Consider the following 11806-nt stretch of genomic DNA (forward strand, 5'->3'; position numbering starts at 1 on the left):
TGCTTCTGTTGTCCTCATTTGTAAGTCGCTTTGGATAAAAGCGTCTGCTAAATGACTAAATAAATAAAATAAATAAATATCTAACCATAATAATACCATACCATATGAAATACCACAAAAACTCTAACATGCACACACACACTTTCTTACTCTGTCTCTCTTTCCTAGCAGGCATGGATTGTGTAGAGGAGGAGGTGGATTTTAACTGGGAGGAGTACCTTGAAGAGACTGGAGCCACTGCCGCCCCTCACACTTCATTCAGACATGTGAGAACACACAGACAGAATGTCTCTGTCTCTGTCTCTCTCTCTCTCTCTCTGTCTCTCTCTGTATACATAAACAAACACACACTTACTATCATTCAAATGTTTGGGATCAGTAAGATCTTTAATATGATGCTGAAAAATTCAGCTTTGCCACCACAGGAATAAATTATATTTTAAAGTAAATATTTCACAGTATTTGTTTTCACTGTATTTTTGATCAAATAAATGCAGCCTTGGTGAGCATGAGAGGCTTATTTAAAAACATATTAAACATTTTAGAAATCATTTATAGTTTAAAGTATATTCAAATAGAAAATATTTCTTTTAAGGGGAGACACTGCAGGCAAAAACAGTTTTTTCATGCACCTGTCAAGTTTGAGATTTGGGGCTTTTTGGTTTTTCATAAAGTGTTTTTTCAGACTAGTGGAAAGAAAGCATCCAAAAGACACTGTTAATTGTTTCTTTTATAGCACTTTATCTATTTGTGTCAATAGATTTCTATTATAATACTTCTAATATTTCTCAAAATGAGTTTTTTTTCCTACACCGAGCCATAAATCTCCACTTCAGTAGCCCTTACACACACCAAACTTTACATTTTTATTCCTGTCTATATCCTGAAGGTTTTTACAGAGGGATTTGTTCATGTATAATTTGCTTGATTATATACAACATTTTATTCCCCTCCAAATTGTGAAAATGTAGTGTTTTCTCTCCGTTCTAAGCATTTTCTGAATTATAGAGTGACAAAAATGAGAGACCCAAAATTCCCTCTGTAAAAACGTTTGACTCTTATATGGCAAAAAAATTAAAAAAAAAAATGTAACAAGAATTTTGAAACTGACATCATCCAGTGTTTAGATTTTTGTACTAGAAATGTATGCAAATTAGCGCATATTTCAATAAATATTTAAACCTAGCATTTTAGAAAACTTGTAATACAAAAAATGTTTGCAATTCTCAATGTAATCAATCAGCTGGGTAAGTAAGGCGATAACTATTAGTTTTTTTTTTTACTCTATTCACCTGCAGTGTCTAGCCTTAAGTTGTAATAATTTTAATATTTGTAATTGTAATAATATTTCACAATATTACTGTTTTTACTGTATTTTTGATCTAATAAATGCAGCCTTGGTGAGCATAATAGACTTCCTTCAAATATATTAAATATTTATTTGGGAGTCTCCTACAATAGGTTTACATGCATGCAAGGTCAAAAAACACTTTTGTTTTCTCAAAATATGTATTTACTTTCACCTCATTTTCCAAGGATTCTCAAACGATTCATTCGAAGCAGTTCTAAAATTCAGTCTCTCTAAACCCCTCCTTTCCGTGAGCCTGCTCTGCTCTGATTGGTCAGATGGCCCAGTCTGTTGTGATTGGTGTACCGCGTACAGCGCGTGTTGGAAATCATTTGCCCATTGCCATAGTTCCATATTTTGAACGCTTGATAAAAAATATAAACATTTATTATTTATCATACATACAGGTTGTGATACAGTGGAGCCAGCTGGTCCAAATAAACTGGGTACTGAGCCATCTTTCAAGAGCGAGTGTTTTGTGAATCCCGCGTTGAACTCCCCGAGATTAGAGAAGCAGACGTCAGTAAAATTACAGGAACACAAAAATAGGCGGGCATTATGGAAATGTGTTACCCCGTGATGTGTAGCCGTCAAAGAAGTGGGATTCGGGATACTGACGACTCGTTTAGGCTGTTCAGAGTCGATTCTGTCTTTTGGGAGAAAATAACTTTATTTAAACTTTGCAGATCATTAACATTCACATACAGCTACAATACACACTGCATGAAAGGAATTTTCGAAATGGCATAATAGGGGCACTTTAAAAAACCTTACAGAGCCCAAACGTTTGAATGCATTTTGAATTGAATTGTTGATGTTGTAAATGGTGTTTTGGCACAAAGTTACTTTGTAAAAGCTAGAAAAGACATATTCCAACATGGGCACATAGTGTAACATGTTTCACTTAAAAATCATGAGCAAGGTTAAAAATACAACCCAGAAAACATGAAATACAGGTTAGGTTTGGTGCTGTGTTGGGTTGATGTCTAATGCCAAATAAGGTCCTGAGAATCACACACATTAACAAAATAGGAGGAGTGCAATTTAACGGTAACACTTTACAACAAGGTTTATTAGTTAATTAACTACTTTAGTTAACATGAACTCAGCATGAACAATACTTCTGCAGCATTAATCGTAGTTAATGTTAATTTCAACATTTATTAATGCATTATTAAAATCAAAGGTTGTGCTGGTTAACATTAGTTAATGCACTGTGAATTAACATGAACTAACCGTGAGCGACTGTTTTTTCATTAACTAACATTAACAAAGATGTATAAATACTGTAATACATGTAATGCTCATTGTTCATTCATGTTAGTTAAACTAATGGAACCTTATTGTAGAGTGTTACCCAGTGTTTTGAGACCATCAATAAGCCCATATATTTTTCATGGAAGAATACATCAAATTTGCATTATTACATCACACTAATCTGACTTAACCTCACAGGTGGAGCTCAGCCTTCAGAGCAGTTTTCAGCCTGGAATGAAGCTTGAAGTAGCTAATAAGGGCAGTCTGGATACATATTGGGTGGCCACCATTATAACCACATGTGGTCAGTTGCTATTGTTACGCTACTGTGGCTATGGCGACGACCGCAAGGCTGACTTCTGGTGTGACGTCATGACAGCCGAACTTCATCCTGTCGGCTGGTGCGCTCAGAACAACAAAACACTTCAGCCACCTAAAGGTAAGGCGCAAGTGCACACAAACGTAAACCAGCACACCTTCAGAGATGCATGTATACTCAAACATAGATAAAGCTCATGTTGAAACAGTCCCTCCTGTCTAAACATATGACATCCACCCACACACAAACACACACACACACACCCCCACACAGCTTCTTGCTATGTAGCAAGTCCACCTTGTTTGTTCAAATAACCGCACCAAGAGTTTAAATATTTATGCTAATCAAACGAACAATGCAAAGTTGTTTGAAAATAAACACCTTGTCCAAAATACAATACAATACAATACAATATTTATTTATAAAGCACATTTAAAAAACAACCGAAGTTGACCAAAGTGCTTTACAGAATAGAATAAAAACATTGAAATAATAATAAATAAAACAACAATTTAAACATTTAAAACACGACAATAATAAAACAATAACTGAACCAATGATCAAGGGGTATTGAAAGCTAGAGAGAACAGATATGTCTTTAGAGCAGACTTAAAAGTAGAAATAGAGGGAGCTAATCTAATGTGAAGAGGAAGCCTGTTCCAGAGTTTCGGACGATTTTACAACATACTGATCTGTTTGTCAAATTTTAAGTTATGATCAAACAGAACGACCAGATTTCTTGCACATTGAGCTTCATATGGGGCCAGAGAGCCACAGCCAACATCTAACACACAATTTTCCTTATGCCCAAATATAATTATTTTGGTTTTATTTTCATTTAAATTTAGAAAATTGCTTTAAAAGCCAAAGCTTAAGTTCGTCTAAGCAGGCCAACATTGGTTGTAAGCCATTTTTATCATAATGATTTAAAGGAAAATATATCTTGAGTATCATCAGCATATAGATGAAAGGTTACTTGTTAAAAATGGAAGCCAGAATTTGTGAGCATTTGTGAGAATTTGTGAGCACTGTAATGTCTATAACAGCTGGAAAGCCTGAGACAGGATTGTTTTCTTCCAAAGCTGGGATTGATTCTTTGGAACTGGAAGCAGGTTATCAGTGTTATCCAACAGACCATATAATTTTTTCATGAACTTGAACCTGTATTTTCAATGTTTTCCCAAAAACAGCAATGGTTAACAGTCACAACTCTCTATAATAATCCAGCACTTATTATTTTGTGCATGTTTATATTGTTAACACTTTCTATTATTGTATAATTCGCTATTATTGTTAGTAAAAATAAGTTCTTAGTGTAGTATAAAATTTCTTACTGTAATCCTGAAAAATTATTTGCTTTAGACAGTCCATGGCCCAAATAAAGTTAGATAGGGTTAGGGGTATGAAACAAATGTAACTGAAATGGAAACTTAAGACTTGAGAACACAAGTTACACATTTGCTGAAGATGTTTCACTATCCTAAAGAGCAGATTCGTTAGAGTAGAATAAAACATAATTAGAGTTAGAAATTAAACTCTTGGAAAGTCTGTGGAGTTAATATAAAAATTGTAAAAAACGTATTTGGGAAAGATTAGAAATACAGGACAGGTGTGGGTTTAATGAAATAAATATCTACTGGGCCAGAAATTAATTATAATTTTAAGATTTAAAAAATCATTAATATAAATCTATAATTTTATAAGTTTATACGTTTTTTTATTGAAAAAGATTGTTTATAAAAACCATATTTGCTGTGATTTTCAGGTTTGCAGAAGTAACCAACGGCAATTAACCAAAAAAATTAAAAATCATGACATTTTCATTGGAAAAATGGAGCGCATATTATTTGTCTTTCTAGTTATTGCTCAGATGTACACTATTTCTTGCCACAAGTGCAATTTCTATACAATTTTCAAAAATCCATATCCAGCAGTCACAAATAAGTGGAAAAAATTCAATTCATTGGTCCATCTAAACACACGTATATCAGATCTTAGGCTACAGGCCACATGACTATTTTAGGTTTACAGCATTCCTTGTTGTACTGAGGTATAGCAGAACTTTGCCGTTTGCCTACTCTGTACAACAGATTTGAGATTTGAACCCTTAAACATGCGGCGTATGACTTCCACCTCTGGGTTGCTGTCAAATATTTGCAATGCTCTCAAATGTATTGTATTTTATCATATCATTTAATCCTACATGCTTTGACATTAAGACTTAAAGTGTGTCAACAAACAGGTTATAACAGGTAATCATGGAGCCTGACAGCGTCTTTTTCCTGTCAGAAACATTTGACCTGATCTCCCCCAAGACATCTTTAAATCATAATTTGGTGGATTTACTAATGTTTGACAATTTCAGTATCTTTTTGAAGCACTCCACACTTCATAGAATGGGTATCATTCAGTAAAAAAAAAGAGAAACTAGCTAATTTGTTAAACCTGTCCTGGGAGAATCTGACCATATTATGCCCATATTAGAAAAGGTTATTTTGGCAGAAAAGTTTTTGAACGAGAAAGATAATCTGTTGAACAAAGTGTTCTGTTGTCAAATGTATGCCTGAAAGGTCAAGCAGCAATAACAGGCGATGCTGATCCCAATTCTGGCAGGATATTACATTATAATAAAACATATGCAGTGTTTTAACATGTCTGATTCTAGTTGGCTTGGGGACAACACTGAATTTGAATCATTCTTAATATTGCATAATAGTGTTCAGTCACAATAGATGGCTTTAAAGTGATAGTTCACCCAAAAATTCTAATTCTGTCACCATTTATTCACCCTCATGCCGTTACAAACTTTTATGACTTTCTTGTCTGGAACATGAAAGAAGTTATTTTAAGAATTTTTTTTCTTCCATTCCATATTCTATAAATTGTCTGATAACCAACATGCATTCAGTTTTAGAATGAGTCAATGCTGACAGAATTGTATTTTATTTTTTCCAAGTGTGCGTCAGTAGCACATTCATATTTTTCTCTCTTAACCTTATACATTTCATATAAACTTGATCTCATATAGTGATGTGTTGCATTCTGCCACTGTAGCAAGATCATCTTGAAGGGATTTATTTTGCGATAATGACTAGCTGATTTGAGCTATTTTCCTGCTTTTTACTTGGATGCATATTTTAGCAATGAGGAAACTATGCCACTGGTATTTGATTGTAGTATTGGATTTTTTTATTTAAATTTAAAATTGACCTGTTTATTTCATCCATCCATTATGCATATTAAAGGAGCATTCCAGGTTAAATACTCTATGCAATACAGTATGCATAATGTAAAATTCAACTGTATGGAATGCATTTGTGGAATGCTGTCGGTTACTACCGAGAATACTTTCAATTTGAAAAAAAAAATATGTAGTAATCCACTGTCAGTGTACACTCTAAAAAATAATGAATTAGCTCAACAACAACAACAAAAAAGTAACACAACAGTTTGCATAATTTTTTTTGAGTTATGACAGCTTAAAAACCACGTTCAACCAACAAACTACATTGAGTTAGAAGAACTTAATAATTTGTAACAACTAATGGATTTGTGAGCCTGGAAGCAATTTATATTATCTTTTTTTTTCAATTCAAATCCACAGCTATCATAGCACATGCTAAATGTAACTTATGTAGCAGCATGTATAATGAACAAGTAAGAAGTTACTTGTCACTGGCATTAGCGCAGCCATTGCTAATAGAGTCAATGTAGTGTTTACCTTCATGTGGTCTACTCTTCAGCACAACGGTAAACACAAAAACTTCAACATAACAGAAACTGTTTTAAATGTCAAACATAACAGGGTTAAACACTAACAGGTCCTTCCCTTCACTAAAAAACACATAAAACAACACTTAATTTCAACATTTACTCTCCTTGTTCAGTCTTATGCAAAGCATGCAGGGAGCTAGAAATCCACTACCCAATTTCAAAGTGAACAAGACAATTTAATTGAGTTATTTTAACTTAATTTTTAAAGAAATTCAATCAGTGCAGAAATTTGAGTTTAAATTACGCACAAGTTAATGGAATGATCAACATTATGTCAACTGAAGTCATCAAAATAATGTATGCAACTTAAAAGGTTTAATTGAAATTATTACATTTTAAGAATTATTTAATTTGAAGAACTTTTAACTTGCAGCCATGCGTTTATTTAAGCTGTGGTAACAGGCCCCCTGAATCATTTTTTTTTAGAGTGATACAGTTGCCTCTAGGCTTCCACTGTAATTATATGTTTGTATACATGTTTTAGTTTTTGTAAAAAAAAATGGTAATCTGTAAAATTCTGTAAAATGGCAACACTTTACAATAAGGTTCCATTAGTTAATGTTAGTTAATGCATTAACTAACATGAACAAACAAAGAACAATACAGTTATTACAGTATTTATTAATCTTTGTTAATGTTAGTTAATGAAAATACAGCTGTTCACTGTTAGTTCATGTTAATTCACAGCGCATTAACTAATGTTAACAAGCACAACTTTTGATTTTAATAATGCATTAGTAAATGCTGAAATTAACACTAGCTAAGATTAATAAATGCTGTAGAAGTATTGTTCATGCTTAGTTTATGCTAACTAAAGTAGTTAACTAATGAACCTTGTTGAAGTGTTACCCGTAAAATAGTAATAAACTTAATTTAAGTGTACTTGAGCACTTAAATATTGATTTAAAATGACTAGTTAATAAATAAGCATTAACGTTTACTTTATTTATGGTCATTTCTTTTTATTTCTCATTTATTCAAATGCAAAGTTGCTGTTACTGTCAAGCAATCAGTCAGTTTTTTGTGTGTGTTTTCAGAAGAAATAGATAAAATCTGTGTTTGCATTTCTAAGATAAGATGCAGTCTGACACCGTCAACAATTGCCAGAAGCTCTGAAGCAGGATTCTGTTTCAAAGAAAGTTCAGTTAGTGGTTGAAATATTCTCCAAAATGGTTCTGCAGTGTTAAAGAATGCAGGTGTTTCAAAACCCATTGAAAATGGTTTGACTGGTGCACTTCACATTCCTGTGTTGATGTGTTGAAACAGGAAGTTGGGGCAGAACATACAGCACTCCCTCCCCTTTTTATATAACAGCCAATAGCCTTTAGTTTACATCACAGCCCAGTAAACCACACATAGCCACTTCCTTCACAAAGAAATATAGGTAATGTATTACATTTAGCACCAAAAATAAACCATAGTCTGCTACTTGTTATGGGAGGCTGATGGTATTTATAATCTTTTTATCATTTAGAATTAAAAGGGCATTTTCATTCTAGAGATCATTTAATTGGACATTAACATTTTTGGTTTTGTAACAAACATTTAATTAATGTTTACACAAGCATATAGATGTTAGCCCCAAAACTAACATACATGGGCTGAAATTTGGTGTTTAAACTGATTAAGAGAAGGTTTTTACATCGCAACACATTTGAATCATTCAGCCAGTGAACAACTGCAACATGTCATACTGTAATTTACGTCATGTGTTTTGACAGGAAAATAACTGATGGTCGAAATAGAGTTCTTTAGCATATAATCAAATGGTTTATGGAAAACTATTGTCATCATGACCCATTAACATTAGCAAAGTTAATTTCATTGCGTGCCAGAAGATATACGACTAAATTAAATGCAAGTAAATGCCATTAATTAGGTTTTATAGTGTGTACAGAAGCTTAATTTAAAAAAATGTGTAGGCGCAGCCAGGAATATTGTTTGTTTTACCGTGTTTAATTAGCGCCTAAAGTAATGTTTTGTTTGTATGCATACATTTATGAGTGTGTGTGAGTGTGTATGTTTAGTCAGTGTGTACTTGTTGGTCATCTTTGTTCCTGTCTGTTTATTTTTCTCAGATAACGTTTACCTCAGAGCAGGTAAGCCGAGCCTACTTCTCTTTCTCTCTCTCTCTCTCTCTCTCTCTCTGTCTGTCCTCTTTTCTCTCAGACCAAGGGCAAAGGTTTGCTTTCAACTTTTTCAAATCAAATAAGCAAAAGCACCATGTTTTCACCATATGATATTGCCTGTTATAGCTAAACCGTTATTTAGAAAGAGTATACGTATGTAGGAGTTTGTAAGGTGTAGCTCTTGAAAATTTGCTGAAAACTCACCGTCAGACCATCCGAGGTGTAGATGAGTTTGTTTCTTCATCAGAACAGATTTGGAGAAATTTAGCATTACAGTATATCACTCACTCACCAACGGGTCCTCTGCAGTAAATGGGTGCCGTCAGAATGAGAGTCCAAACAGCTGATCAACACATCAATAGACACGACTCGTATTTTGGCCAGAAGCGACAGTTTAAAGTTAAAATGCCTTAACGTTGGATTTGTTTTTTTACGAACATGCAGCTTTTCATTTCGTCGTGTGGATTATTGTGAGGTTTTTATCAGCTGTTTGGACTCTCATTGTGACGGCACCCATTCACTGCAGAGGATTTATTAGTGAACAAGAGATGTAATGCTACAGTTCTCCAAATCTGTTCAGATGAATAAAAAACTCATCTACATCTTAGATGCCCTAAGGGTTAGTTCATTTTAAGCAGATTTCAGTTTTTGGGCAAACTATTCCTTTAAGATTATTTTATTTCAAAATGTGTACAGCCATTGTTTATTTTATACACTGTGAGTGAGTCTAAAAGTCACTAAAATTATTTAAAAAAAAATGTTGTATCTTTAAAATTAAGTTGCATAATTATCGCAAGTGAAAAGGTAAAAAAAAATTATGGGACAGAAATCTAATTTTATCACACCTACATCTGGACAGTTCCAACTGTGTCACACTTCCCTTAGATCATTTACATTTAACTGCAAAATTCGGTCATCATCTACCCACTCTTGGTGTTCTTTCCTTGTGTAACAAAAATTTCAAAGCTGCTCTTTTCCATGCAACAAAAGCCATAATAATCACTAGCTGTCGGATTCTGTTTGCTTGTATTTTTAAAATAATTTGAACGTGGTTCTCCTTTCACACTGAACAAAAACTACACTATTATTAGTTCTATTTTTGAAAATAGTTCTTAAAAAAATCTAACTGCTGCAAACCTACAAAATGAGAAATTGTGAAGGATCTTCTATAACGACTCATTAGTTTTGTTTGATGAACAAACGCAATGCAAGTTGTAATTCACTCAAATTCTTGACTATCTGTTCTATTATTCTTTCTTTAATGAGCAAATTCTTATTTTTATTTCAAATTCTCCTTACTATTCTTATTGATGTTATGGTATTGATGTTATGATTGTTATGGTTCATAAAGCCTGTCTCGACTTCTCGACACACTGGTCATATTGACTACTTTTATGATTATTTTAATGGTGTTTTTATAGTTTTTAAAAAAATATTTTTTAAATATGTTTTTTGCTCCAGTCCCAATTCATTGTCCAGTCCCAATAGCTCCAGTCCCAATTCATTGTCAAGTCCCAATAGCTCCAGTCCCAATTCATTGTCAAGTCCCAATAGCTCCAGTCCCAAATAGCTCCAGTCCCAATACCTCCAGTCCCAATTTGTTTTGTGTGTATGAAAAAGAGTGGCTATAGCAACTTTTTTTCTTCTTTAATTTCGCCTTTTGTGTTTCGTGGAAGAAATTAAGTTGTACAGGTTTGTAGTACCACGAGGGTGAGTAAATGGTGACAGAATTTTCCATTTTTGTGAACTAGTCCTTCAACTTTGGTCGATACACGTCGTCTCACATGCACCCAAATCTACGCCCATGTCTCAGATGTGTTCTGGGTCTTTTTCTATATTTCTCATCTCATCTTTCTCAGACATCCTCCAGAATTCCTCTTCTTTCTCATAATGTCTTGTTTTTCTCATCCCTGCAGCATTGTCTGTTTATCTTCCTTCCTTGTTCCTTATGCTTGTTTGCTCAGTTCTGTGAATTAGATTATGTGAGTATGAATGAGAGTGTGTGAGAGGTGTGAACTTTATGGTGGTTTCAGCGTGAGCTTGTGTATTTGCATGCATTTGTGTAGCTGAGACATACAAAGTTTTAAGGCAACTCCGGAGGTCATATGTAAAGCTACTTAGCCTGGCATGCTTCACTTGGTGCACGCTCATGTTTGCACGTATATCATGCTCTGTGAAACCCATTTTACACTTTCTGTTTCCGGTGCAAAAACAACTGTTAAATGTAAAACATTATGCATACAGATAAAAACATTTATATATTATTTATATATTATGACCTCTGATAAAAAATGCCAGATAATAAAATGAAACAATACAAATAAGACAAAATTGTTTAATAACAAATATATATATATAACTAAATTAATAAGTAAATATAAAAATAAAATATACTTTTTTAACTAAATAAAAGATAAAGGAAATATTTAAAATACTACAATTTAGGCATCTCAACATAATGTACACTATGAAATATGAACCAAGATTTTTTTTTTTTCTTCTCCGCCGGGAGTTTGATTGACAGGCAATCTGACCAATCATAGTGCAGAATCTGCCATTTTGTCTGACAAACAATCCAGACAGGAGAGTAGATCAACTTAAGTAGACTTGAACTTGAAAAATTATGTGTATTGACATCTTTCCGCGGTTGAAACAAGAGACCTTCTGATGTTCATTCATGTTTATTTCGTGCTATAGATAGTAAAGAGGAAGAGATGATCGGTTCACGTGCCGTTTGAACTGAGAAACTACAGTGATCTGTTATGACAAATTAAAGAGCCACAAAACAGTATTTATTGTTTGAATTTATTAAAAATCACAAAATTAAAAAGCGGAGACTTTGTTTCATACCAAAATTAACCCGCTCTGTTGGCGAGTTGTCAGTGTCCTCTTTGCTCCGCAAGGTATTTATCTGCAATTTACGTTAAAGTGACATGGCTTGTCAGACGAAGCAACAGTAACAAAGGGGGGTGGGGGGGG

General features: G+C 33.7%; 1 protein-coding gene across 1 annotated transcript in view; it reads left to right on the plus strand.

Annotated features, from left to right (window-relative positions):
* The first annotated feature begins 172 nt into the window (after positions 1–172).
* The window catches only part of LOC107555819 (scm-like with four MBT domains protein 2), a 32945-nt gene continuing 21311 nt past the window's right edge, over positions 173–11806 (plus strand). Inside the window, exons 1-3 of the mRNA XM_016238718.1 lie at positions 173–266; positions 2804–3044; positions 8777–8880. Coding sequence (XP_016094204.1) covers positions 174–266; positions 2804–3044; positions 8777–8880 — 438 coding nt within the window. The 5' untranslated portion in view covers position 173. The remainder of the gene's footprint in view (positions 267–2803; positions 3045–8776; positions 8881–11806) is intronic.

The sequence above is a fragment of the Sinocyclocheilus grahami genome, unplaced genomic scaffold (assembly GCF_001515645.1).
Source record: "Sinocyclocheilus grahami isolate Dianchi unplaced genomic scaffold, SAMN03320097.WGS_v1.1 scaffold546.1, whole genome shotgun sequence".
NCBI lineage: Eukaryota > Metazoa > Chordata > Actinopteri > Cypriniformes > Cyprinidae > Sinocyclocheilus > Sinocyclocheilus grahami.